This window comes from Rhineura floridana, chromosome 3 (assembly GCF_030035675.1).
Source record: "Rhineura floridana isolate rRhiFlo1 chromosome 3, rRhiFlo1.hap2, whole genome shotgun sequence".
Taxonomy (NCBI): domain Eukaryota; kingdom Metazoa; phylum Chordata; class Lepidosauria; order Squamata; family Rhineuridae; genus Rhineura; species Rhineura floridana.
This window is the reverse complement of record NC_084482.1, coordinates 156054595-156079819: the sequence shown is the minus strand read 5'-3', so window position 1 is coordinate 156079819 and position 25225 is coordinate 156054595. Positions and strand designations below refer to the sequence as shown.

At 42.4% G+C, this 25225-nt stretch overlaps 1 protein-coding gene across 1 annotated transcript; it reads left to right on the top strand.

Moving 5' to 3' along the window:
* On the top strand, positions 1-25225 carry ZXDC (ZXD family zinc finger C). The gene is made up of 10 exons (XM_061618413.1): positions 1-1325; positions 3715-3867; positions 4643-4721; positions 5100-5230; positions 7290-7457; positions 8540-9225; positions 10071-10155; positions 23050-23204; positions 24504-24605; positions 24964-25225. Exons 1-10 carry the CDS (start codon positions 104-106, stop codon positions 25048-25050), a joined length of 2868 nt encoding a protein of 955 aa, XP_061474397.1. The 5' UTR covers positions 1-103; the 3' UTR covers positions 25051-25225.

The window sequence follows — 25225 nt, the reverse complement described above, 5'->3', positions numbered from 1 at the left end:
GGATCTCCTGTCTCTCAACAATCCGCACTCCAGGTTTCTCCTCTCGCTCCGCCAGCTCCGCCCCGCGGCTCCGGTTTCAGCCGCTGCTACAGGGACCCCCAAGATGGAAACGCAGGGGCTGCCTGCCGCGGTGGAGGCGGCCCGGCCCGAGCCCGGCACCCAACAACATGGCGGCAGTGCCGTCGTTGATGAAGGACCTTCCTCCTCAGAGCCTGCCCGCCGACCACCTCAGCCGCGTGATTCGGCGCCGGCGGGGGCCTGGGGCCTGGACGTGACATTCCCGGTGCTGCTTCTGCTTGAGGGGAAGAAGCCTCTGGAGCCGCCGCCGCCTGCCGCTCAACACCCATTGCCTCCACCAGGACCTTCCACAAGCAGCGCTTCCGCCTCCACCGCCCTCGCCCTGCCTCCGGGTGCCGCAGGCCCTGGGCAGCCGCAGGAGAGCGACTCTCTGCTGCTGGTGCTCAACTTGGTACGGGGCGGAGCTTCCGGAAGCCCCTCACGGGGCCCTTCTCAGGAGTTGTCGCCGCAGCAGCAGCGGGAGGAGAAATCCAGCGGCGAAGGTGGAAGCGAGGCTCAGGCTTCAGGGCCTTTCCCTGAGGGGAGCGGGCAGCACGACGATGAAGACGACGACGACGGCTCCCCAACCGGGGGTTCCTCCTTCTCGGGCACGCTCACCATCAACAATCAGAGCCTGCTGGTGCGCTTCGAAAACGGGCTCCTCAGCCTCGGTGGGCCCACAGCGCAAGCGCCGTCTCCGCAACAGCAGCAGGCGCCACCGCCTCTTTCCCCTCGTCCGCTGCGCTCCAGCCATGCCGACGAGCCTCCGGCTCCAGCCTCCGGCGGCCCATCTCGGACTCCAGTGTCATATCCTTGCCCTGAATCCCGCTGCGCCGAAACCTTTTCCTGCAAACAACTGCTGCGGCTGCACCGGCTGTCGGCCCATGGCGGCAGCCCAGCGGTTACGGCGCAGGATGGAGGAGGAGGAGAAGCAGTTGTTGCGGCAGCAAGTGCAGATTCAGGCCGGACGGCGCGTCCCTTCTGCTGCCCGGTTCCCGGCTGCACTTGGGCTTTTGCCACTGCCTACAAGCTGCGGCGCCACTTGCATTCGCACGACAAACTGCGGCCCTTCGCTTGCTCCGCACCTGGCTGCACGAAGCGCTTTACCACCATCTATAATCTGCGGGCCCACGGCCGGGCCCACGAGCAAGAGGCGACGCACAAGTGCGAGGCTTGCGGGCAGCGCTTCCCCAGCGCGGCCCGCCTTGCGGCTCATCAGCGGCGGAGTCATCTGGAGCCGGATCGGCCTTATCGCTGCGAGTATCCAGGTAACCGGTTCCACCCCAAAAAGGCCTCTTCTTGGTGGTTGAGTTTTTTTATTATTATTATTAATACCGGTAATAGGCTAGTCCTTCAGACTTTGCTTTTTTGGAATTAAGGCCCCCTACCCCGAATCTATTTTATTCAAATCCTTGTAAGTAGGCTTAAGTTAAGGCATGCAGACCCCTCATATTGCCATCTTCCCCAGGTTGTGTGGTGTTTCTTCCGCGGACTAGAAAGCAGGAGAGGCAGTATTAGAGCATGCGACGTTGTAGTTCACAGTTGCCTTACACAATACAAAGATTATAGATACCCTCTCCCACTCAAGTACTGTAGCAGTAAGGTACATTGTCTAAAATTAAGCTTCAGCTTTGTTAAAATGAGAGAGGCTGTATCTTTACTTCTGGTCTGTACCTTTCAGGGAGCCTAGGCTCCACTTAGTGCTAGAGACAACAAATAACTATTATGAGAGGGTGAAGTTATTCTTGTCTTTCTGTATCCTTTGATGAAACTTGAGATCTTTTTGAACTGGCTAAGGTCTAATAAGCAGCACAATCCTAGACATGTTTATTCAAGAAAAAAAGTCTTGCTGTGTTCGGTTGGTCTTGATCCCAAGTAATTGTAAATAGGATTGAACCATCAGTGTAACACACTCATTATATTTTAAAGCTTACCTACAGAGTAAGACTTTTTCATCCAGCTGTTTTTCTTTCCTTCTACTCTTGTTGGGGGAGAGTGTCAAAGTATATTCTGTTTAAAGTGTGAAAACCCACATGTGGATCATCACATGACAATTGTATCCATCTGCATTGAATGTAGTGGGTGTGAGTTTGAAGTATTGTGAAATAAGTTGTGCATTAGCTAAGGAGGGTACAATTCTGTGCTCAATATGCTGTTCAATTTGACTGCAGCACTCTTGGGACTTTATTATAGAACAAATATTGTCTTGGTTTGAGTTATAACCTCAACAGCCACTTACAGTAACTATGCCATACATAACTCTTCCAACATAGACTTTTTTGGGCCTTCTTTTTAAAATGTTTGTGGCACCCTGTGAGACTGAGAAACAATTAGACTCAAGAGTCACCCAGTGAACTTTGCGGCTAAATGGGAATTTTAATCTAAGACTCCCTGATTTAAGTCCAACCACATCCATGATGCTATAGCGGTGCTCTTTGTGCGTGTATTGTAATTTATATTTAGGCTTAAGTGTAACTGAGAAAGTTACAATTCAATATGTTACATACAATTGAGATCAAATATTAGATTGATTGGGATGAAAAGGAGGATTCCTAGGAAGTGGTAGAATGGTCAGAGATCTGGATGAGACCCTATAATTGAGGAGCTAACACAGGAATGGGGAACCTTTCAAAACTGCACTACAACTTCCAGAGTCCCTGTCAGTTGGCTATGTTGGCTGGGACTGATGGGAATTGGAGTCCAACAATATCCAGAGGGCCACAGGTTCCCCACTCATAAGTAACGAAGGTCCATTTAGTTCAGCAGTCTGTTTCCAAGAGTGATGGGACCTAGAAGCACAGAAGCCAAGCATGAAAGCCTTCACCTGTTGTCTGACTCTAGCAGTTATTACTCTGAGGTAACTTGCTTTAGATTAGCTATCGTAGGCATAAAACTGACAGTGTCTCTGTACATTGGAATGCTCCTAAGGAATGCTACCAGAACAGAACTCTTGCCATTTACCATGTTGAGATTTGAAAAATATTAGATGTGGAAAATAAAGGCTAGCACAGTGGTTCCCAAACTTTTTTCCCTAAGGACCATGCCAAAATTGTTGAGGGTGTTGGTGGACCACTCAATCATTTTTCCACCTATTACAGTAATTGTGCTGTGTTAGATGCTGTATGATTTTTAAATGTATTTTTACAGACATGGTACGGGACCACTTGAATGAAGCTCATGGGTCCCTGGTGGTCCACAGACCACAGTCTGGGAACCCCTGGGCTCTCAGAACAAGAGATTTGGACTCCAGTTTAGAAGAAAGGGAAATTTCTTTTAAAATTTGCAACATGCTAGTGAAAAGGAGACTCAAGAAGCTAACTACAGCTCTGATGTTATAACTTTGAAATAATATATATTGCAGCATTGGGAGTAAATTTTGTCCAGAGCCATTTTCTTTGTAGGTTTCCCAGAATGGTGTTGCTAGTTGAATAGGATATTTATTTATTTATTTATGTTTAATGGACTTGTAGACCACTTTTCAGACAATGAAAGCTTCCCATAGCCATTACAAACGATATATTCACACACATACACAATAAAATATGACACTAAAATAATTTAAAGAACATGACTTTTACCATGAGCTTTCCTAGATTTGTTGTGAGCTGTGTAGTCAGTTGCATTACAACAGAGTTTGGTTTTTCCTTCTTTCTACAGGTTGCGAGAGGACCTTCATAACAGTGAGTGCATTATTTTCGCATAATCGAATTCACTTCAGGGAACAAGAGCTGTTCTCCTGCTCCTTCCCAGGCTGTAACAAACAGTATGACAAAGCCTGCCGACTGAAAATCCACATGAGAAGTCACACAGGTGGGAAGCTAGGGCATTAGTTAAAATTGATAGGTAGTTGATATATAAAATGATTTTGTTGAATTAAAAGGTATCCCTGATTCTTACTGTTATTTTAAAGGAAAACAAAACTATATCAACTGAAACATTGAAGTTGCAGTACTAAGGCTAAACATGTTTTCTATGTGATGTTTTTGGGGTCTTACCTGTAATTTATTTGAATCTTGGTATTATCCTGTTGTCATTGGGTGTGTGCTGGTTTGCGCCCTGAATGTCATGTAACTTCTAATTAAGAGTACTAGCAAACTTTAACTTAAGTGAGTGAGGGGTGGAAGCAAATAGAACTTAGTGTTTGATTGTTACAGTGAGGCTTCCCTGGATTTGGAGAAATGGAAATAGCATTCACAGTTTATTAGAGGAATATATTTAAGCAACTTTGCAGTCTACCACTTGCCTGAGGTCAGCAGCATTTTGAGCAATGGAAACCATATTCATCACTGGCTGTACATCTTCTGGTGTTCAAGAACCAATAGCCCTTAACTCAAGAAAGAAAGTTGGCAGAAGGGGCAGTAAATGGATGATAATGTTTCTTCCGTTTATTTTGAAATTTGATGAACTGGTTATAGCTAAGGTTCTCAAAGTAGCATAAAACAGAACAATAAAATCAGCAGTAAGCATATAGGAACTAGTGGTTCTGAACCCCCTAAACTAGAGGGAGAACTGGAGTGTGAATGTGTTGTGCTTTTTTATTGGTAATGTCAGGTACGTATTTGCATTTTTTGTTTTTCCTATCCAGGTGAAAGACCTTTCATCTGTGACTTTGAAGGTTGTGGCTGGTCCTTCACTAGCATGTCCAAGCTATTAAGGCACAAAAGGTAAATTACCTGATTAATGGATTTATCGATGCAGAGCTGTTGGTCCTCAAAGAGCTTGCACTTTAAATTTTGTTAGTGGGGGAAATAACGAGTCGGGAGAGGTGTAGGAAAGGGAAAAAGATGAATATGAGAAGATAAATAAGCTTTTCTTCCATTGGGAGCGAACCCATGCATTTTGTCTGGAATCTTTTTTTTTTGTCTTGTTGGATTTGTAATCCAAAACATCTGGACAGTACCAGGTTGGGGAATGCTGGCCTAAGTGTTTGAGTCTAGCAATACTCAAATGTTCAAATAACATGGTTAAGATCAGACTTAAAGTCATTGACACCTGTGCCCTTAATGTTTGATATTAATATTAAATTTATTTAATTCTTGTAGGAAACATGAAGATGACAGAAGATTTACATGTTCTGTCGAAGGCTGTGGAAAATCCTTCACAAGAGCAGAACACTTGAAAGGCCATAGTATAACTCATCTTGGCACAAAACCATTTGAGTGTCCAGTAGAAGGTATTATTTGGAGTTGCGATCCTGCATGCTTCGTTTATCTCCTTGGTTGCCAGTCAGGCAGAGAGGGTTATACTGGATATGATGGCAATAGGTCCATGCATCAGGTTTGAATGGTTGCTGACTCATACAATGGGACGAGGAGGAGAAAGCTGAAACACTTGCATGTTTTTCCTCCAAAACTGCTTTTTAAAAAAGCTGTTTCTTCTCTGTGTAGAGATCATGGAATCTCACTGGCAGAGTAACAGGTATTTTAAAAACAATTTGAGGTGGTGGTGGCTGTCTTCTCCCACTACCTGGTTCAGTGTGTGACCTTGGTTGGGTTGTGCTACTATTAACAGTGAATTTGGCTTTGAGTTACATGTAGGTTTCCTAGAATGGGGTTGCTAATTTAATAAGGCACCTGCTTTTTTTTAAATGAACTTGTAGAGCACTGTTCAGGCAAAAAATGCTTCCCATAGCATTTCACAATTTTATAAGCTATACATCAACACACATAACACAGTTTAAAATTTGAAAATGTCAGTTTCCTTCAAAGCACTATTAAAAGTCAGCTTAATTCATATTTCCCAGTCAAACCACAATTGACATTTTTACAGCCAAAGCCACTTAAGGTGACAGAAAAAGTTATGTCTTTACTATTAAACAGGCCTTAACTGAGAGATGGGGCTTGTCTGATCTCACTCAGAATTGAATTCTATAACTGTGGAGCCACTGCTGGAAGGGCCTGTTTCAGGTGCCCATCTGCCTTACTGTCTTTATTAGTGGGCTTCTCAACAGGACTTCTGAGGTAGATCTTAGAATACAGATAGATTTATATGGGTGCAGGCTGTCCTTAACGTAACCTGACCCTAAAGCTGTAGGGCTTTAAAGGTCATCACCAGCACTTTAAATTGGACCCAGAAATGCTCTGACAATCATTAAATACTTTCCAATCACCTGGCTCCAACCAATCACTGACCAAGTAAAGTTTCTGGACAATCTTCAAAGGTAAGCCTCCTGTAGAGTGCAGTACAGTAGTTTAGCCTAGATGTCATGTGCATGGATAATAGATGCAAAGTCTGCTTTTGCCTGGTATGATCACAGCACCCAAAGTTGGTAAAAAGCACCCCTGGTTACTACTACCACATAATGTTCCCAGCTAGTGCCAAGTCCATTTCTTTCAGGAAAAAAATTTAATTACAGTAAACAAAGTTGATGGGATTTCTTCTGATAGTTTTCAGAACCTTTGCTTTTGGGTTCACAGAACCTCATTATCTCAAAGGACTTGGCAAGTGGTTGATTCTGTAACCTGGGAGGGGTCATTAGCATCTTTATCCACAAATTTGGAGGGAAAAGGAAGAGATCTAAAAGTAAGGGTTTGTGAGAAAGTGTGCTTGCACAAGAGAGCCCTGCTGGATTGCCCAAACGTCCATGTAATGAAGCATCCTGTTGTCACATTGGATAGCCAGATACTTATGGGAATCCCACAGCAGAACATGAGCATGATAGCACATTCTTGCTACTGGTATTCAGAGACATGCTGCCTCTGACATTGGAGCTAGTACATAGCCCTCCATTTTCTTCTTGCAACCTTGTTGAAGAGTTCTGCAGCATTACCTTAAGTGGCTTACATCTGTTTTGGTTCTGTTCTGGCACCTTTTGATACCCTGCACAAGCTTGTTTATGACATCTTAAATTTTCTACTCTAACAATACGTCTGCTCAAAAGTATACATGCTTACTGAGAACTAAGGCTGCAATCCAATACATGTCTACTCAGAAGTAAACTCCATTGTGTTCAATGGGACATTCTCAGGTAAGTGGGTATAGGATTGCAGCCTAAATGAATTTTCCATATTATCTTGTATTGATAATTTATTTACATTTTTTAATTGACAATACATTTTAAAAAACATGACGTTGATAACTTTGTGGAATGGAGATCTTGATTATTGCCTTTCACACCCAAATGAAACAGAGATAAATCTATATTCAAGGTATGCTCAAATGCCTTCTCATTTGTAACTGTTGAAAAAATATATATTAAGAGACAGCATCTAAACTTGCATATATTATTTCAGGTTGTTGTGCAAAGTTCTCAGCACGCAGTAGTCTGTACATTCACTCCAAAAAACACCTTCAGGATGTGGACTCGAAGACCCGTTGCCCTGTATCCAGCTGTAATAAATTGTTCACTTCCAAGCATAGTATGAAAACACACATGGTCAAGCAACACAACTTTAGTGCAGGTATGATCCACTGACTGTAAAAGAGAGATCACTGAATTACATCCGCTTGGTTATCAGTCATGGCTGGAATGTGTTACTTCTAAACTATGATATTTTGGAAAATATTACTAGGTTTATTTTTGGTATTGAAATAGTGGCCATTTTAGAAAGCCAAGAAATTGTGCTTCCAAATTCTTCTCTCCTAAAGTTCTTGATATGTTGTTACTGCTGGACATTGAATCCTTTTAGTTTGTACTAGTATTTCCTAACTTATAGCAGGAGCAAGGGACTGAGTGATCTTGGTGGTAACCTGTGGTTTCTGAGACATTGATCTCTTCCTTCCGGGCATTTCATATTGCTGTGGTGGCTTGTTTGCTGCTGAAAATTGCTTCTGTATGATAGTAACTATGTGGTTGTGAGAACCATGTGAATTGGCTTCCTGTGTGACTAAGCCAAACTGAGTGGTAAGTACTGATGCCAGAATATGGGGAGGTGCAACATGTATCACACTGTTTTAGTCTTTTTAGTTAGGAGCTGTTTTAATTGTTTTAAATATGTTTTAATTACTTATTTTTAACTTTTATTGATAATTTTAATGTTTTTTGTAAACCGCTTAGAGGTCTTTACATTCAAATGGTATATAAATTTTGTTAAATAAAATACAAGAAGCTTATTCAAACCATTCTCACACCCATATGGCCTCACACTCATATGGCACCCTGTCCACATGAAAATGATTTTTAACAGCCGTGCTGCTGTGGGTACGTAGTAATTTGCCCTTTATTTCCCAACGGCAAAGGGAGGGAGGAATAAAATGAGCTGAAAGGACAATGGACTGGAAGTAGTTATAGTAAAATTCAGAAAGTGGGTCCTAGTGAACCTTGGCAATGCTGGCTTCTGCCAGGTGAGACGGATGTTGGCTGGACTGATTAAGACAGTAGGCTGAGGATGTTAGTAAGAATAGTTCTTTAGCCAAATTGGAGATAGAGGCAGCAGCAGGTTGGGGTTCATTGTTGGATTTTGATTCCCATGTTCCTTGGGCATGGTGATACTAATACTAAAATTAATTTTATAAAATTAAACATGCCAAATCTTTGTTTCAGATCTCTTAAATCAGATGGAAACTGTTGGTTCCCTCACACCCAGCAGTGAACTCGCCAGTTCAGGACAAAGTGACCTCAGCAGCGTAGACCTTGTGTCCCTTTTTTCCAGTGTTTCTGGGAATGCTTCTGGAATTTCAACAGATATGGCTCTGATAAACTCTGGAATTCTTACTATAGATGTTGCTTCCGTGGGCTCCACTCTTGGAGGCAATCTTTCTGTTGGTAGCAATTCTCTCGGTCAAGCGGTTGACCCACTGATTTTAGTGGCTAGCAGTGACATTCCACACAGCCTGGATAGCTCTCTTCTGTTGGGAACCACTGCCACAGTTTTACAGCAAAGCACTTTAAATTTGGATGATGTACAGACTGTAAATGCAGAAGCCTTAGGCTCACTGGCGTCTTTGTCCACAAGGAGTTCCAGTCAAGAGTTGCATGGTTTGACCTCCAGTAATAACCTGTCAGTAGACGTAGCCACTTTAACCCCTTCCAGCAGCCTTGGTGGAAACAGTGCATCTGAATTATTGGCTCCAAGTAAAGCAGAGCCAACTTTGCTTCCTAGCCTGGATGTTGTGGGACAACAAGAAGGCAGTAAAGTGGTGACTCAGTTTGTGTTCTCCAACCCTCCAGGAAGTTACAGTGCACAGAAAGAAACTGATTTGAGCACGGTGACTGGCAGCTCCTTTCTGGTATGCAGTAACTCTCAATAACTGTAGTTTTCATTAGTATCTTAGCTTTGAGGATATTATATTGCCGTATATGAGCCATCCTTTCTACCAGATCAAATGGGTTTGTGGAATGTCTGCCATGAACGAAGTCGCCGTATATTTTGTACAATGTAAGTGGTATAAATTGTGGTTGCCTGTGAAAATATTAAATCCAATTACACATTCTACATCACATTTGGAGGAAAGCTTGCTTTTTATTTTCCCAGCTGGAGCTTTGTGCTATTAACCTCTCTTCCCAAGTTGTTGTAAGTACTTGAAAGTGGGTGATGGGTGGCTTTGGGACTGACTAAAGAAAAGGAGTGCCCTGTTTGCTGCTTATAGAACAAGAAAAATGGACTGCAAGACCTTCTTGAAGAGTTGCTTCTCTTCTCATTCTTATTTTCTTCCACGTGCTGTTTTTTGCATTCATGGTAACAACTAAGTTGCAACCAAAAGTTAAACCCATCCAAGCTGAAGTAGGGTCTCCAGTTGATAGTTCAGTTGAACAGTTGTGTGTCAGTTTGAGGAAGATGGAGGGTCAAATTCATAGTCTTGAGTTATATATCCATAATGTATTTCGGCAGTAGTCTTCTTAGTACTTTCAGTGTCCTGCAAGCTAGTTAAATGAGTATTCTCAATATTGAGTGTTCCTATGGTTGCATCACTATTCCGTTAAACTGTTATACTAATTAGCATTTTAAAAGTTTAGAATATGCAGGGAGTCTGCTAGGGTGCTGTTTGGAAAAGCTTACTTGTCTGAAATAGGAACCTAATCACAAACATCTTCCTTGTTTTGGTGACGTGCATAAACCTTCTTCTCTCATTAGGAGAGTGGTGGGTCTGCAAGAACAGATTATCGAGCCATTCAGCTTGCCAAGAAAAGAAAGCAGAAAAGAAATGGGAATGACATAGGTGAGTATATAATTGCTTCAGCAGATAATGTGATTTATACAATGAAATGGGTCTCAATATTTGAAGATTTGAGTGTGTGTCTTGTACAAGACAACACAAATTACAATCATGGCTAATTTTGAATTCTGGTGAATAGAGCCTTGCATCTTAAAAGGCTTCCTCAACATTGAGTAACTTTTCTAAGTTCTAGTAGTGAGTATAATGTTATGCAGTACGCATACATGAGAGAACACTGAGGAAGCATGATGCAATATTAGTTAATGAAGCACTTTTCCTCTTCAACGTTATGCTTTTGTATGGAATGGTCATTGTAAGTTATCCTTATAACTTAATCCTAACTATGTTTGCTAGCTGCCCATTGATTTCAGTCACTCACATCTGTTCTGACATTAAGAACATAAAAAGAGCCTGCTGGATCAGGCCAGTGGCCCATTGATGCTGCAAGTGGAGAAGCATCTATTGTTGTGTCGAGGGCACAGTGTGGTCCAATTTTGTGGGATCAGTTTTTCATTTATTGTGACCTAATGATGTAGACAAGGTGTTTGGAGAGGTGCGACATCCGTGTACTCAATCTGTGCCCTTCATGGCTAATTGCATCAGGGCTGTGGAGTCGGAGTCAGAGTCGGAAGCAAGTTTGGGTGGAGTTGGAGTCAGTAGAAATGTTCTGACCGGCTTCAAAATAAATTTTGATTGACAAATTTTTAAAAATATAAATTCAAAATGTCAAAGAAGCTTCCCATGAAGTCAGCTGTAGTTGAGCATTTCACCATAACTCAAGATGGAAAACATTTTGTGTGTCAGTGTATGACACAGGACCCAGATGAAGACAAATGCTGTGATGCCAAGATCAGTGCATATTCAGGCAGCGATAAAAATGCTCCTATGAGAGCTTCCAATTTAAAAAGACATTTACAGCCCTTTCCAGGGCTCTGGAGTTGGAAGCAATTTTGGGTGGAGTTGGAGTCGGACAGTAGAAAAATAGAGGAGTCGGAGTCGAAGGTTTGGTGTACCGACTCCACAGCCCTGAATTGCACATAGCAGAAGTGGAGTAACTGGGTGGGTCTAGGAGATAATTAATGCTCCGATTACTATTGAAGATGGCAGATGTGGAGAATCATATTAACGATTGTTCCTCCTTCTCCAGAAGAGGCAAGAAACTACATGACCATCTTACATAGTTTATCCTCCAGTTGCTGCTCATTCCCTCAGTTTAGCTCTTTGCCTTACCTGGGACAGAGCTTCTCCTTAGTCTTCTCTCTGTGTATTGGATTCTTGGCTTTTTCTCTTCTACTCTTACATCTGTGTGTTTGTGGTCCATTTGGAGAGCCGCCTCCTTTGTCTAAGCACTCTTCTATATCTTCCTTAATTTGCAACAAAACCAAACCCTTTTTTGTTTTTCAGCCTGCCTGCCCCATTCTTCCCAGCTTCTCCACTTGACTCTTTCTTTCTCCTGCCTTTTCCCTCTGCTCTTCCTGGCACTATGAACAAGTTGGATGCTCCTAAGTCCTGACAGTTGCAATAGATATTCCTGCTGAATTGTGGCTCCTTCCTCTTATGTCTTACAACCTTGCTGCAGGCACATCCCTTCCCCATCCCTTCCTGATCAGCTGCAAATGCCCTTTTTGTCTGGAAGTTGGGAGAAGCAGTTTATTGAAAGGATTAAACAGTCACTGTGATTTGCAAGTTATGGCTCGCCACTTGGTCCTTGAGAGATGTCCTAAGAGACCACTGCCTGGTGAGCCAATGCTGCCTAAGTCTCCTCCTCCCCCTCTAAACCAGCCGGAGCTGCAATCTGTGACTACCTGACAATTCTGCCAAGTCTTAGCAGGATTCTCCTTCGCCCTTTGTCTCACAAGTATCCTTGCCTGCAGGTCCCCTCATAGTCTTCCTTTAAGAGATGTTTCTCTTCCAAGGGACCTTGATACTTCAGAGGTTCCTGAAAAAGGAGGATGGGGAATGGAATGATGACAGCAATATAGATGAAACTCCCTCTAACAAACTGTCAGATGAAGACTATTCCTTTTGACTAGAGTCATAGCCATCTTGGGCTTATAAGACTTCCTATCTCTAGCGCCTCAGTCTTCTTCCAGGGGAGCATTTGTAATGGCAGAAGTGAAGTCTTGGCATCCAAGTTTGTCCTAGTGCTGGCTACTGTGTTCCAAATCAGAAATGCCACTTGACTGGCACAAAAAGCACTGTGGTCTTCCCACTGATTTCATAGAGGAATTCAAGGTCCCTGTGGCAGATGCTCCAGTGCTGTAGCTCCTGTTGGGATTGATCCTCCCTGAACATAATAAAACTAGATTTTGGGATCCTACTGAGAGAGATGAACAGCATGCCCTTAAGAAAATCTCACAAGGCTTCCATGCTTTTCTTGAGGGCTTCTTTCTCCATCTCTATTTTTGCCAGAGCATTTCTGCTTTTAACTGGAGGATCTCTTTAACAATAAGGCCTTCCTTGCATTTATAAGTCACTAGCTTTCATGTGAGATCACTGACTCTCCGATTTGTTGCTTGGGGCATTGCAGCCACCTCTGTTGGAAGAAGGGCCTCTGTGGCTTAGACAATGGCAGGTGGATGTCTCCTCATTAGAAGCCTGAATCTTAAAGACCATCCGAAAGTGTTTCTACCTAGAGTTGTTAAAAAAAAAAAAAAGACAGGTTCATTACTTCTCTCCCGCCCTCAATATACCCTTTGAAACAGGTGATCATAAGGGATGCCATCCAAAATCTGATAGACATCAAAGTTTTTGATGCAGTCCCTTGGAGGAACATTCTTGGATATCTGAGTGTTGATCCTGGGCTTGAAGTATGTGAACAAGTTCATCACCCACCACTAGTTAAGGATGGAATCTCTGACTTTCCTTAAAGAGTCTCCAACTGGCCTGGGTGGACTTGGTAGGTACATATGCCTGTGTGCCCATTGCACCATCCACAGGAGGTAGCTCCCTTTCTTCTATAATGAGCTCTGTGACCAGTATTGAGCAATTCCTTTAGGGTGTTCATTGTCTGCAAGGATCTTAACTAAACTTCAGGTGACTGTGAATGATTACCCATCTTCAATTCAAAGGGATTCATGTGTGCTCTCATCTGGACAACCTGGTGAAGTTGCCAACTGGCCACAAGGCCCTAGAAAATATCCAGGTATTATACCTGCTGCCTTAAAGGACCATAGGTTCCTCATGAAAATCCCAAGAGCCATCTTCTCTCTACCTGATAGCTCCAGTGTTTGGGAGCCGTCATCAGACATGGACTCTGCCCACATTTTTCTGTCCCCAGAGCAGATTCGGAATCTGATAGCTGATGTTTTTTCTCTAAAATACAGGTGAACCATGGACATCATGTCATAGGCTCATACATTAGATCTGGTGATTTTGTGCCTGGACATCATCTCCTGGGCACCTCCATTTCTGGTCTCTCCAGTAGCTCCTGCTCCATTACCAAAACAACATTGCCCAGTCCAACTACACACAGTTTTTATTGCCCCTCCTGGTTTGTAGGTCTCTACAAGGGTGGCTTTTTCTGTTAAACCTCAGAAAGGGAACTCTATCCATGGAGCCTCCAAAAAACATCCTTATTACAGAAGCCAGCCTCCAGGGATGGGGGTGGATGGGTTACTGCACCAGTCCACTCGGGTTCTGGTGTTAGTGAGGCCATACCTCTTTTTGTGGGTGGGCATTTTGTACTCCAGATGTTGCTGAACTACATCTTCCATCAACCCCAGCCAACATGGCTTAATAGTCAAGGCTGATGGCAGTTGAAGTCCAACAACATCTGAAAGGACCAGGGGTTCTCCACTCCTTCCATACATACTATTAATTGGGTAGAGCTCAGAAAGGTCAGGTTAGCCTTGTTGGTCTTCCTTCCCCTCATACAAAACAAACCTAATTCATGCAAACAATGTGACCATGAAAACACATATTCTCCACTAAGGGGGCACAATATACTGCTCTCTACAAGTGGAGATTGATCTCCACTCAACAGAGACCAGTCTGCTCTTCATCTCAGTGCAACGCATTCAGGGGTTCAGCAACATCTAGGCTGACTTTCTCAGCAGAGTTGAGATAGACCATTTCCCTGGAGCTCTTTCTCTTTGGGCCTTCCAGGAGGCTTCTCACTATATCAGGGCTCCAGGTCTGGATCTGCTTGCCTCTCGGCCAAGGTTACACATATATCATACATTTAAAGCATTTAATCCCCCTCCTTCAAAAAAAAAAAAAGTATTCCTGGAACTGTAATTTGTTAAAAGTGCTGGAAATTGTAGCACTGAGAGGGGCAAATGACAGTTCCCAGGATTCGGGGGGGGGTGCTTTAAATGTATGTTTATGCAGCCCAAATCGGACCTTTAGTGTGGCAGCACTTACCCTGTGAAATTCCCTCCCCTTAAATATTAGGCAGGCTCCATCTCTGTTATCTTTTCAGCACCTATTGAACACTTTCCTCTTTCAACAAGGCTTTTAAGTTGAGACCTATCCCAGTCTGCATCTGTGTTGGAATTGCTTTTTAATGTTTTTAAAAAACCTTTTTATTTAAGATGTTTTTAAAGTTGTTTTGTTTTAATGTATTTTAAGATGTTTTTATGATGTTTTAAAGTGTTTTTAGTGCTTTTGTTTGCCGCCCTGGGCTCCTGCTGGGAGGAAGGGCGGGATATAAATCAAATAATAAATAAATAAAATCACTAGGCCCAAAGATTCTTTGGCAGATTCATGACACCTTGAGCGGAAGGCATGGGTGCCCTGAACACCTTGTGGCATCAAGGCTGCCTCTGTCCACTTCTGTGACTTTCAGAACCTTCCATAAGGTCAGAGAAGAAAGGCCAAGATAATCTTGAAGGTTGCATGGCCAGTTCCAGAGGATGCTGCTTGGGGAATTCTGCTCAGCCTCTTGGCCATTGCGTTATGGGACCCTGTGGGGTTTTTGGCATCCATGCTCTCTAACTATATGAAACTGTTAGGGGAGGTCATCTGAGGATTTGGAGTTAAGCATGCTGATGACACTCACCTTTATTTCTTCTTGTCATCATGTGAGGTTGTGGAAGTGCTGTATTGGTGCTTTGTTTTGGTGGTAGACTGGTTGATTTCAGTAAGCCGAATTTTGCTAAGGTGAAAGTGATGTTGGTGAATGATTCAGAGGAGAGTTGGTGTTCAACCAGTCCTGGAGAGGACTGCACTCCCCCGAAAAGAGCATGCTTGCACTTCAGGGTTCTCTTAAATGCATCTTAATCACTAGTGGCCTAAGTTGCTTCAGTGACACAGAGATCCTTTTACTACCTGTGGTTAGTAAAACAACTCCTGGACAGGAGTAGTCTGGCCATGGTTATCCATGCAATGGGTATCTTGCCAGATTACTGCACTGCATTATACGTGGAGCTGTCTTTTGAAAATAATTTATTAACTTCAGTTAGTGCAGAATACAGCTGCCAGAATTTTAACTAGTACAGTGCATTCAGTTCCCATCTCGCCTGCAAGGTTTGATTATCTCGATTGCCCCCTTTGCCATTGTTCTGGTGTGAGAGATGAACCTGCAGCTACACATCGGGACAAGCTAATGCATCTCTGCTTCCCCACTTCAGATTGGGGCTGGAGGTGGAGACATGCATGCTACAGTTGGGGTGTGACTTGTTTTCTACTTAACACCCTCCCCAGCTCAAAGCTGGAAGGATCAGCAAATTTTTCCCTGATCTTGTGCTATATTTGAAATGTAGTATGAGATAAGGCACAACATCCTGTCCTCTGGTAACAATACACTTTTGCTTGGACAGCAAGGGAAGTCAAAATTTGTTGACCCCTGCTTGCCAGTTTTAAAGCAAATGCGTGGCCTGCATGCCTCTTTCCAAGTCCACATCAAACTGTTGGTGCTTACCATCAAAGCCCTAAATGACCTCATCCAGATATCTAAAGGAGCACCTATTCCCATATCAATCTGCCTGCTGATGTCCTTCTCTAAGGGGTGCCTTCTTTGGGGTGATGTGGGCATCATAGAGAGGAACATTTTTGGGAGGTGTTGTGTCAGGTTATGGAGTGCCCTTCCCAAGCAGGGAAACTTTATTAGATGAAACTAGTTTTATCCACCTACAGTAGCGAAAAAAAGCTTGTGAACCCTAAAGATTACAGAATTCCTTGGTTTTACTATGATAGCCTTCGTGAATCAAAACCAGTCATTTTCTAAATATCCAGTAGGGTTTATCTTAACCAATTCTGTGTCTTGTGAAATAAAACAATGTGTACATTAGGCAAACAATGAGTACCTAAGAGTAATGGAGGTGTAAAAGGAAGTGAACCCCTGATTGCATCAGCTCAATTAAAGGCAATAATTTGAATCAGGTGCTTAAGTAATTAGGTATGTTTGCAGGGGTGAGTTTGTGAGGCCCCGCCCTATAAAAGGATCAGAAACTTTGTGAGTTTGGTCTTCACCATACAGTTGTGTGGAAACGTCATTGCCATGATCAAAAGACATGTCTGAGGACCTCAGAAAAGCAGTTATTACTGCTCATCAGCCTAGAAAGGATAGCAAAACCATTTCTAAAGATTTTGGACTCCACCTGTCCACTGTCAGAAAGTTAATCTACAAATGGAGAAAGTTCCAGACCACAGTCGCTCTACCCAGGAGCAGTAGTCTTACCAAAATACCTCCAAGAACACGCTGGTGCATCATCCAGGAAGTCACCAAGAACCCCAGAGTAACATCCAAGGGTCTGTAGGCCACTTTCGTCTTGGTTAATGTGAGTGTTCATGATTCAACAGTCAAGCAATGACTAAACAGGAATGGTGTCAATGGGAGGATAGCCAAGAGGAAACCACTACTCTCTAAATAGAACATTGCTACCCATCTGAACTTCACTAAAGGTCACAGAGATGATCTCCAGGATTTCTGGCGCAACGTTCTCTGGACAGATGACTCAAAGGTAGAACTTTTTGACCTCAATGAGAAACTTTGGCAAAAAACAAACGCTAGGTTCGAACAGAAGAACCTCATTCCAGCCATCAAGCATAGTGGTGGGAATGTGATGGTTTGGGCCTGCTTTGCTGCCCCAGGACCTTCACAGTGTGCCATAATTGACACAACTATGAATTCTGCAGTGTATCAGAAGATTCTAGAGGAGAATGTTAGGCCATCCGTCCAAGAGCTGAAGCTGAACCAAAAGTGGGCCATGCAACATGACAGTGATCTTAAATATACAAGCAGATCTACCAAAGAATGGCTGTGGAAGAAGAAATCATGTGTTTTAGAATGGCCTATTCAAAGTTTGGACCGAAACCCCATCGAAATATTGTGGCAGGACCTGAAACAGTCTGTTCATACAAGGAAGCCCTCAATTGTCACTGAGTTGGAGCAGCTGTAAGGAGGAATGGTCCAAAATTCCTTTAAACTGATGTGAGAGACTGACCAACAGTTACAGGAAATACTTCCTTGAAGTCATTGCTGCTCGAGGGGGTGCCACCAGGTACTGAATCTAAAGGTTCACATACTTTTTCACATATGGATGTTGACTGTTGAATCAGTTGTAGATGCATAAATGTTGAAAACACATCGTGTTTGTGTGTCATTCAGTTAATCAAGTTATCTATTTAGGATTATGGGGTTAGATTAAGATCAATGGTTGAACTAGTAGGTTCTGAGTTTGGGGCAGATCTTGGAAAAGTTACTTTTTTAAAACTACAACTCACATCAGCCCCAGCCAGCATGGCCACTGGGTTGGGCTGCTGGGAGTTGTAGTTCAAAAAAATAACTCTTCCAAGCTCTGGTTTTGGGGACAGGAGGGGGGTAGCAGAAAATCTATATTTGAGTTGTATTTTGTGTTGTGATTTTTATCGTATTTTTCTATTTATTCTATTGAGTTTTGCTTGAACATAAGAAGAGCCTGCTGGATCAGGCCAGTGGCCCATCTAGTCCAGCATCCTGTTCTCACAGTGGCCAACCAGGTGCCTGGGGGAAGCCCGCAAGCAGGACCCGAGTGCAAGAACACTCTCCCCTCCTGAGGCTTCCGGCAACTGGTTTTCAGAAGCATGCTGCCTCTGACTAGGGTGGCAGAGCACAGCCATCATGGCTAGTAGCCTTTGATAGCCCTGTCCTCCATGAATTTGTCTAATCTTCTTTTAAAGCCGTCCAAGCTGGTGGCCATTACTGCATCTTGTGGGAGCAAATTCCATAGTTTAACTATGCGCTGAGTAAAGAAGTACTTCCTTTTGTCTGTCCTGAATCTTCCAACATTCAGCTTCTTTGAATGTCCACGAGTTCTAGTATTATGAGAGAGGGAGAAGAACTTTTCTCTATCCACTTTCTCAATGCCATGCATAATTTTATACACTTCTATTATGTCTCCTCTGACCCGCCTTTTCTCTAAACTAAAAAGCCCCAAATGCTGCAACCTTTCCTCGTAAGGGAGTCGCTCCATCCCCTTGATCATTCTGGTTGCCCTCTTCTGAACCTTTTCCAACTCTATAATATCCTTTTTGAGATGAGGCGACCAGAACTGTACACAGTATTCCAAATGCGGCCGCACCATAGATTTATACAACGGCATTATGATATCGGCTGTTTTATTTTCAATACCTTTCCTAATTATCGCTAGCATGGAATTTGCCTTTTTCACAGCTGCCGCACACTGGGTCGACATTTTCATCGTGCTGTCCACTACAACCCCGAGGTCTCTCTCCTGGTCGGTCACCACCAGTTCAGACCCCATGAGCGTATATGTGAAATTAAGATTTTTTGCTCCAATATGCATAATTTTACACTTGTTTATATTGAATTGCATTTGCCATTTTTCCGCCCATTCACTCAGTTTGGAGAGATCTTTTTGGAGCTCTTCACAATCCCTTTTTGTTTTAACAACCCTGAACAATTTAGTGTCGTCAGCAAACTTGGCCACTTCACTGCTCACTCCTAATTCTAGGTCATTAATGAACAAGTTGAAAAGTACAGGTCCCAATACCGATCCTTGAGGGACTCCACTTTCTACAGCCCTCCATTGGGAGAACTGTCCGTTTATTCCTACTCTCTGCTTTCTGCTTCTTAACCAATTCCTTATCCACAAGAGGACCTCTCCTCTTATTCCATGACTGCTAAGCTTCCTCAGAAGTCTTTGGTGAGGTACCTTGTCAAACGCTTTTTGAAAGTCTAAGTACACTATGTCCACTGGATCACCTCTATCTATATGCTTGTTGACACTCTCAAAGAATTCTAATAGGTTACTGACACAGGACTTTCCCTTGCAGAAGCCATCACCTGATGCATCACCTGATGTTGTCATGCTGTCATGTGATAGGTGGGCAACCCCATGCACCTGTCAAACATGGTCCATAGAGGGTGGTGGAGTTTCCCACCCTGGTATAAAGCATTTTCATACATTTTACGTGTATTACGCTGCAGTATTCTCACTAAAACCTTTTGGAGAACCCTGAATGTCTGTCAACACTTACTTCATTGAGGCTGTAATCCTAACCCCACTTACCAGGAGTAAGCTCCATTGAATTTGGTAGGACTCACTTCTGAGTAGGCATGGTTAGGATTGTGCTGTTATGCAGGATCTTATATAATGATATTTACTAAATGAATTGAGGGTTATCATGTGGTCTTCAATAGCTTTGACATCGTTGTTATGCGCCTCCAAATCGACTACGACTTACGGCAACCTTATGAATCTGCGACCTCCAAGAGCATCTGTCATGAACCACCCTGTTCACAACTTGTAAGCTCAAGTCTGTGGCTTTCTTTATGGAATCAACCCATCTCTTGTTTGGTTTTCCTCTTTTTCTACTCCCTTCTGTATTTCCCAGCATTGTTATCCTTTTCTAATGAATCTTGTCTTCTCATTATGTGTCCAAAGTATGATAACCTCAGTTTCATCATTTTAGCTTCTAGTGATAGTTCTAGTTTAATTTGTTCTAACACCCAATTATTTATCTTTTTTGCAGTCCATGGTATCCACAAAGCTCTCCTCCAACACCACATTTCAAATGAGTTGATTTTTCTCTTATCCACTTCTTTCACTGTCCAACTTTCACATCCATACATAGAGATCAGAAATACCATGGTCTGAATGATCCTGACTTTAGTGTTCAGTGATACATCTTTGCATTTGAGGACCTTTTCTAGTACTCTCACAGCTGCCCTCCCCAGTCCTAGCCTCCTTCTGATTTCTTGACTATGGTCTCCATTTTGGTTAATGACTGTGCCAGGGTATTGATAATCCTTGACAAGTTCAATGTCCTCATTGTCAACTTTAAAGTTACACAAATCTTCTGTTGTCATTACTTTAGTCTTTTTGACGTTCAGCTGTAATCCTGCTTTTGTGCTTTCCTCTTTGACTTTCATCAGCATTCATTTCAAATCATTACTGGTTTCTGCTAGTAGTATGGTATCGTCTGCATATCTTCAATTATTAATATTTCTTCCTCCAATTTTCACACCTCCTTAATCTTGGTCCAATCCTGCTTTCCATATGATATGTTCTGCTTATAGATTAAATAAATAGGATGACAAAATACACCCCTGTCTCACACCCTTTCCAATGGGGAAAAAGTCGGTTTCCCCATATTCTGTCCTTACAGTAGCCTCTTGTCCAGAGTATAGGTTGCGCATCAGGACAATCAGATGCTGTGGCACCCCCTTTTCTTTTGAAGCATTTCATAGTTTTTCATGATTTACACAATCAAAGGCTTTGCTGTAATCTATAAAGCACAGGGTGATTTTCTTCTGAAATTCCTTGGTCCATTCCATTATCCAACATATGTTTGCGATATGATCTCTGGTGCCTCTTTCCTTTCTAAATCCAGCTTGGACGTCTGGCATTTCTCGCTCCATATATGGTAAGAGCCTTTGTTGTAGAATCTTGAGCATTACTTTACTTTCATGGGATATTCAGGCAATAGGTCGATAATTACTGCATTCCCTGGAATCCCCTTTCTTTGGAATTGGGATGTATATGGAACGCTTCCAGTCTGTGGGCCGTTGCTTAGTTTTCTATATTACTTGACAGATTTTTGTCAAAATTTGGACGGATTCAGTCTCAGTAGCTTGTAGCACCTCTATTGGTATGCCATCTATTCCTGGTGATTTGTTTCTTCCAAGTATTTTAAGAGCAGCTTTCTCCTCGCATTCTAAAATTTCTGGTTCTTCATCATATGGTTCCTTCATGAATGAATCTGTCATCCTTGCATCTCTTTTATAGAGTTCTTCAGTGTATTGCTTCCATCTTCCTTTTATTTCATCTTGGTCATTCAGTGTGTTCCCCTGTTGATTATTCAACATCCGTATTCTTGGTTTAAATTTCCCTTTAATTTCTCTAACTTTTTGGAATAGGGCTCTTGTCTACCCTTTTTGTTGTCCCCTTCTATTTCTATACAGTAACTATTGTAATAGCTCTCTTTGTCCCTACGTACTAGCTGCTGTATTGTTGCATTTAGGGTTCTGACTGTGTTTCTATCTCCTTTTGCTTTTGCTTTCCTTCTCTCTTTAATCATTTTAAGAGTTTCTTCAGTCATCCATTGAGGTCTTTCTCTCTTTTTAACTAGAGGTATTGTCTTTTTGCATTCTTCCCTGATAACGTCCCTGACTTCACTCCATAGTTCTTCTGGTTCTTTGTCAACTAAATTTAAAGCCTCAAACCTGTTCCTTATTTGATCTTTATATTCTTCTGGGATGTTATTTAAATTGTATTTTGGCATTATGATTGCTTCGTTGTTCTTCTGTAGCTTTACTCTGATTTTCGATATGACCAGTTCATGATCTGTACCGCAGTCTGCTCCTGGTCTTGTTTTTGCAGAAAGTATGGAACTTTTCCATCTTCTGCTGCCAATTATATAACCAATTTGATTCCTATATTGACCATTTGGTGATGTCCATGTGTACAGTTGTCTTTTTGGTTGCTCAAAAAATGTGTTTGCAATAAACAGATCATTGGCTTCACAGAATTCAATAAGTCTCCTGCTTCATTTCTGTCTCCTAAGCCCCATTTCCCCACGATTCCTAGTTCTTCTCTGTTCCCTATTTTTGCATCCCAGTCCCCCATGATTATCAGCACATCTTGTTTTGGTGTGTGATCAATTTCCTCCTGTACTTCTGCGTAAAATCTCTCCAATTCTTCTTCTTCTGCGTTTGCTGTTGGAGCATAGACTTGGATAATGGTTATGTCAATAGGTTTCCTGCTTAATCTCATTGATATCACTCGCTCAGACCTTGTGTTGTAGCCAAAGCAATTAGGAGCTACATCACTTCTCACTATTAAAGCAACCCCGTTTCTTAATTTCTCATTTCCTACATAAAATATTTTGTAGTTGCATGATTGAAAATGTCCCATTCCTGTCCATTTTAATTCACTCATGCCAAGTACTGTAATATTGATACTTTCCATTTCTTGCTTGACAATTTCTAACTTTCCCTGGTTCATGCTTCTCACATTCCATGTTCCTATTGTGTGCGTCGTACAACTCCGGACTCTCCTTTCGCATCTGTGCGCATCAGCCTCTGGGCTTCCATTCAGCTTTGACCCAGCTGCGTCATTAGTCACAGCGCTACTCGTACTTGTCCTTTGTTCTTCCTCAGTAGCTCGGTGAGTGCCATCTGACCTGGGGGTCTCATCTTCCAGCACTATCTCGTGTTGCATTTTGGATACTCTGTTCATAGGGTTTTCGTGGTAAGAGGTACTCAGAGGTGGTTTACCATTGCCTTCCTCTGAGTTTGGATGCATCTTAGTCTGGTGTTTCAGCTTTGACCATTCTAACTTGGGTGCCCCTGCTAGGAGTCTAGCCTCTCGGTCTAGACTCCTGACAGTATTGCTCTTAGCTTCTTCAACACTCTCAAACCCCCTCACCAAGTTAAGGTGTGCATCCTAAGGGGGGGGGGCTTTGACATTAGTCTCCTGTATTACATACATGTCAATAACTTTATTTCAGGAACCTCTAACTCTGGCATAAGAAAAGGCAAAGATGATAAAGTTACTTCTTCTAACCATGGGAATCGGTTATGCAATAGTGTTTTGCCAAATGGAAGTCTAACAGTAAGAGATCCATCAGCTGGCACACAGTTTGTTCAAATTCAGCTACTTCAGGTAAGAACTCACAACCTGACCTAAGGAAGATAAGTTACAAATTTATTTATTTTAAAATTATATGTTTAAAATGTACAACAAATGGTTCCCACTACGTATGATAGTGTCCCTGGAGAGTGTTCAGGAAATAACTGCAAAATATAAACTCAAACTTATAGCTCTTCTCCCTACCCCATCACATTACCTCTTCCTTGGACGGTGTATACTGAACACATGTGAAGTGGATTAGGAATATGTAAAAAAGGAAACAACTCATTTAAAGAGTTGTTGAACACGGGGCGAGGAGAAAAGATGAGTAAGTGCAAAGTAGAATGACAGATCCCAGGAGAAGTGATCCCTCTTCTAAAACCGGAGTTTAACTGATTTACAGTTGGAGAGTAATAAAAACACAGCTGATGATGTGCATTGGATAAGTAATTTTATAGAAAGTGGTCTTGGAAGAGGTTTTAGTTTTAGTAAGGGAAGAGATAGCTAGAAAGAATTAAAATACCTGTCCTTGATATGCATTTCTGGAGAATGACTAAAGCTTTCATCCTAATCCTAGCATGCTTTTTTGGAAGCAAATCCCATTTAATTTAGTAGGGTTACTCAAGTACCTCTGGGTTGTATCGACTTGGTATCTGCTGAGAGAAGATTCTGAGATCCACCTCAGCCTTCAGGCAACATAAAGGGGAACAAGGCAATCTCCAGCAGTTCCTTCTCCCCCTGTAGCCCTCTTGACCCTAAACTCTGCTCTGGAGGGTGGGGGATTCTTTGGGAAGAGTGTGGGAGATGGAGGTGGCTGCAGGGGGAGAGAGGGTAGCTGAAGATTACCTTGATCCTTGTACCGCTGTCTGAAGGCTCAGCTGGATCAAAAAGCCTTCCGTCAGCAAAGGGACACTAGTTGGATACAACCCTGTATATATAAAAATTGTAGCAGTAGTTGAGAAAATTCCAATATTTTTTGTTTGCATTTAGAACACGGAGAGGATAGTGTCCATGGAAGAATAAGTCAGATGATTATTATCTTTTGCAAACTATCTGCTTGTAGTGAATAAAGCAACGAAGAAAAAACCTTCCAGGCTGTAATTGGGTGGTGGTATGTTGTATAACTTTCATTTAAATGCTTAAGAATCCTACTTTGAGGATGGAGAGTCTTTAAAATGCATAGCTGGTTAGACATATTGCCATTTTCAAATATTTCCACTTGTTTGTTTGATTTATATCCTGCCCTTCCTCCCAGAAGGAGCCCATAGCAGATCAGGTTGCTGTTGAGATTTTTCTGTGGCTAGAAACTGATCTTCTTTCCTTTCTGCTCAGGATGATTCTCCAGGAGAGGGAGATCTTCCTTTTCAGCTCAGTTCTCAGTCCTCCTCTTCACATTCTCAGCTGACAGTGGACTTGCCTGTTCATATCCTTCAGGTACAACATGCTTGTGTTTCAAAGGTGGACACTAAAACAGATTTCTGCTGTTCTGCATGATAAAAAATGACAACTATCATATGTTTTTAAAAGCTGCCTTTTCTGCAGACTTCTTTGCTTGCTTAAGGTTTGATGGATTAATGGAAACAGAAAGACTAAAAACAAGCTAGAGAAGAGTATGCTGTTTGATCAGCAAGTATGCATAATCTTTCCAGTTTGTGGAATTTGGAAGCTTATTAAATTAACCATAAATATTGGAGCCTTAGAGAGTGTAATGCCTGTGTAATTTAAGCAGTGCAGTTGAACAGCTGCTGTGAATGCTGTGTGTGAATTCTCTTTTCATTATGCTTTTGTACAGGAGCCACACAATTCCGCTGAAGAGGATGCCAGTTCTGATAATTCTCAGTTTACAGGAAGCACCATTAACCTACAAGACCTCGAATGATTGTGTTGGAAGACAGAAACATTCAAGTAGAGCAGCATCTTGAGAAGCAGAAGTTTGTTCCTTCTTCTAAAGAAAAAAATGATCATGCACACATCAGTGCTACTTTGTGGCTTGCTTGATGATTATCATGCAATGGAAAACTTGTTCAGTAAATTTGACTTGATAAGGCTTTGGA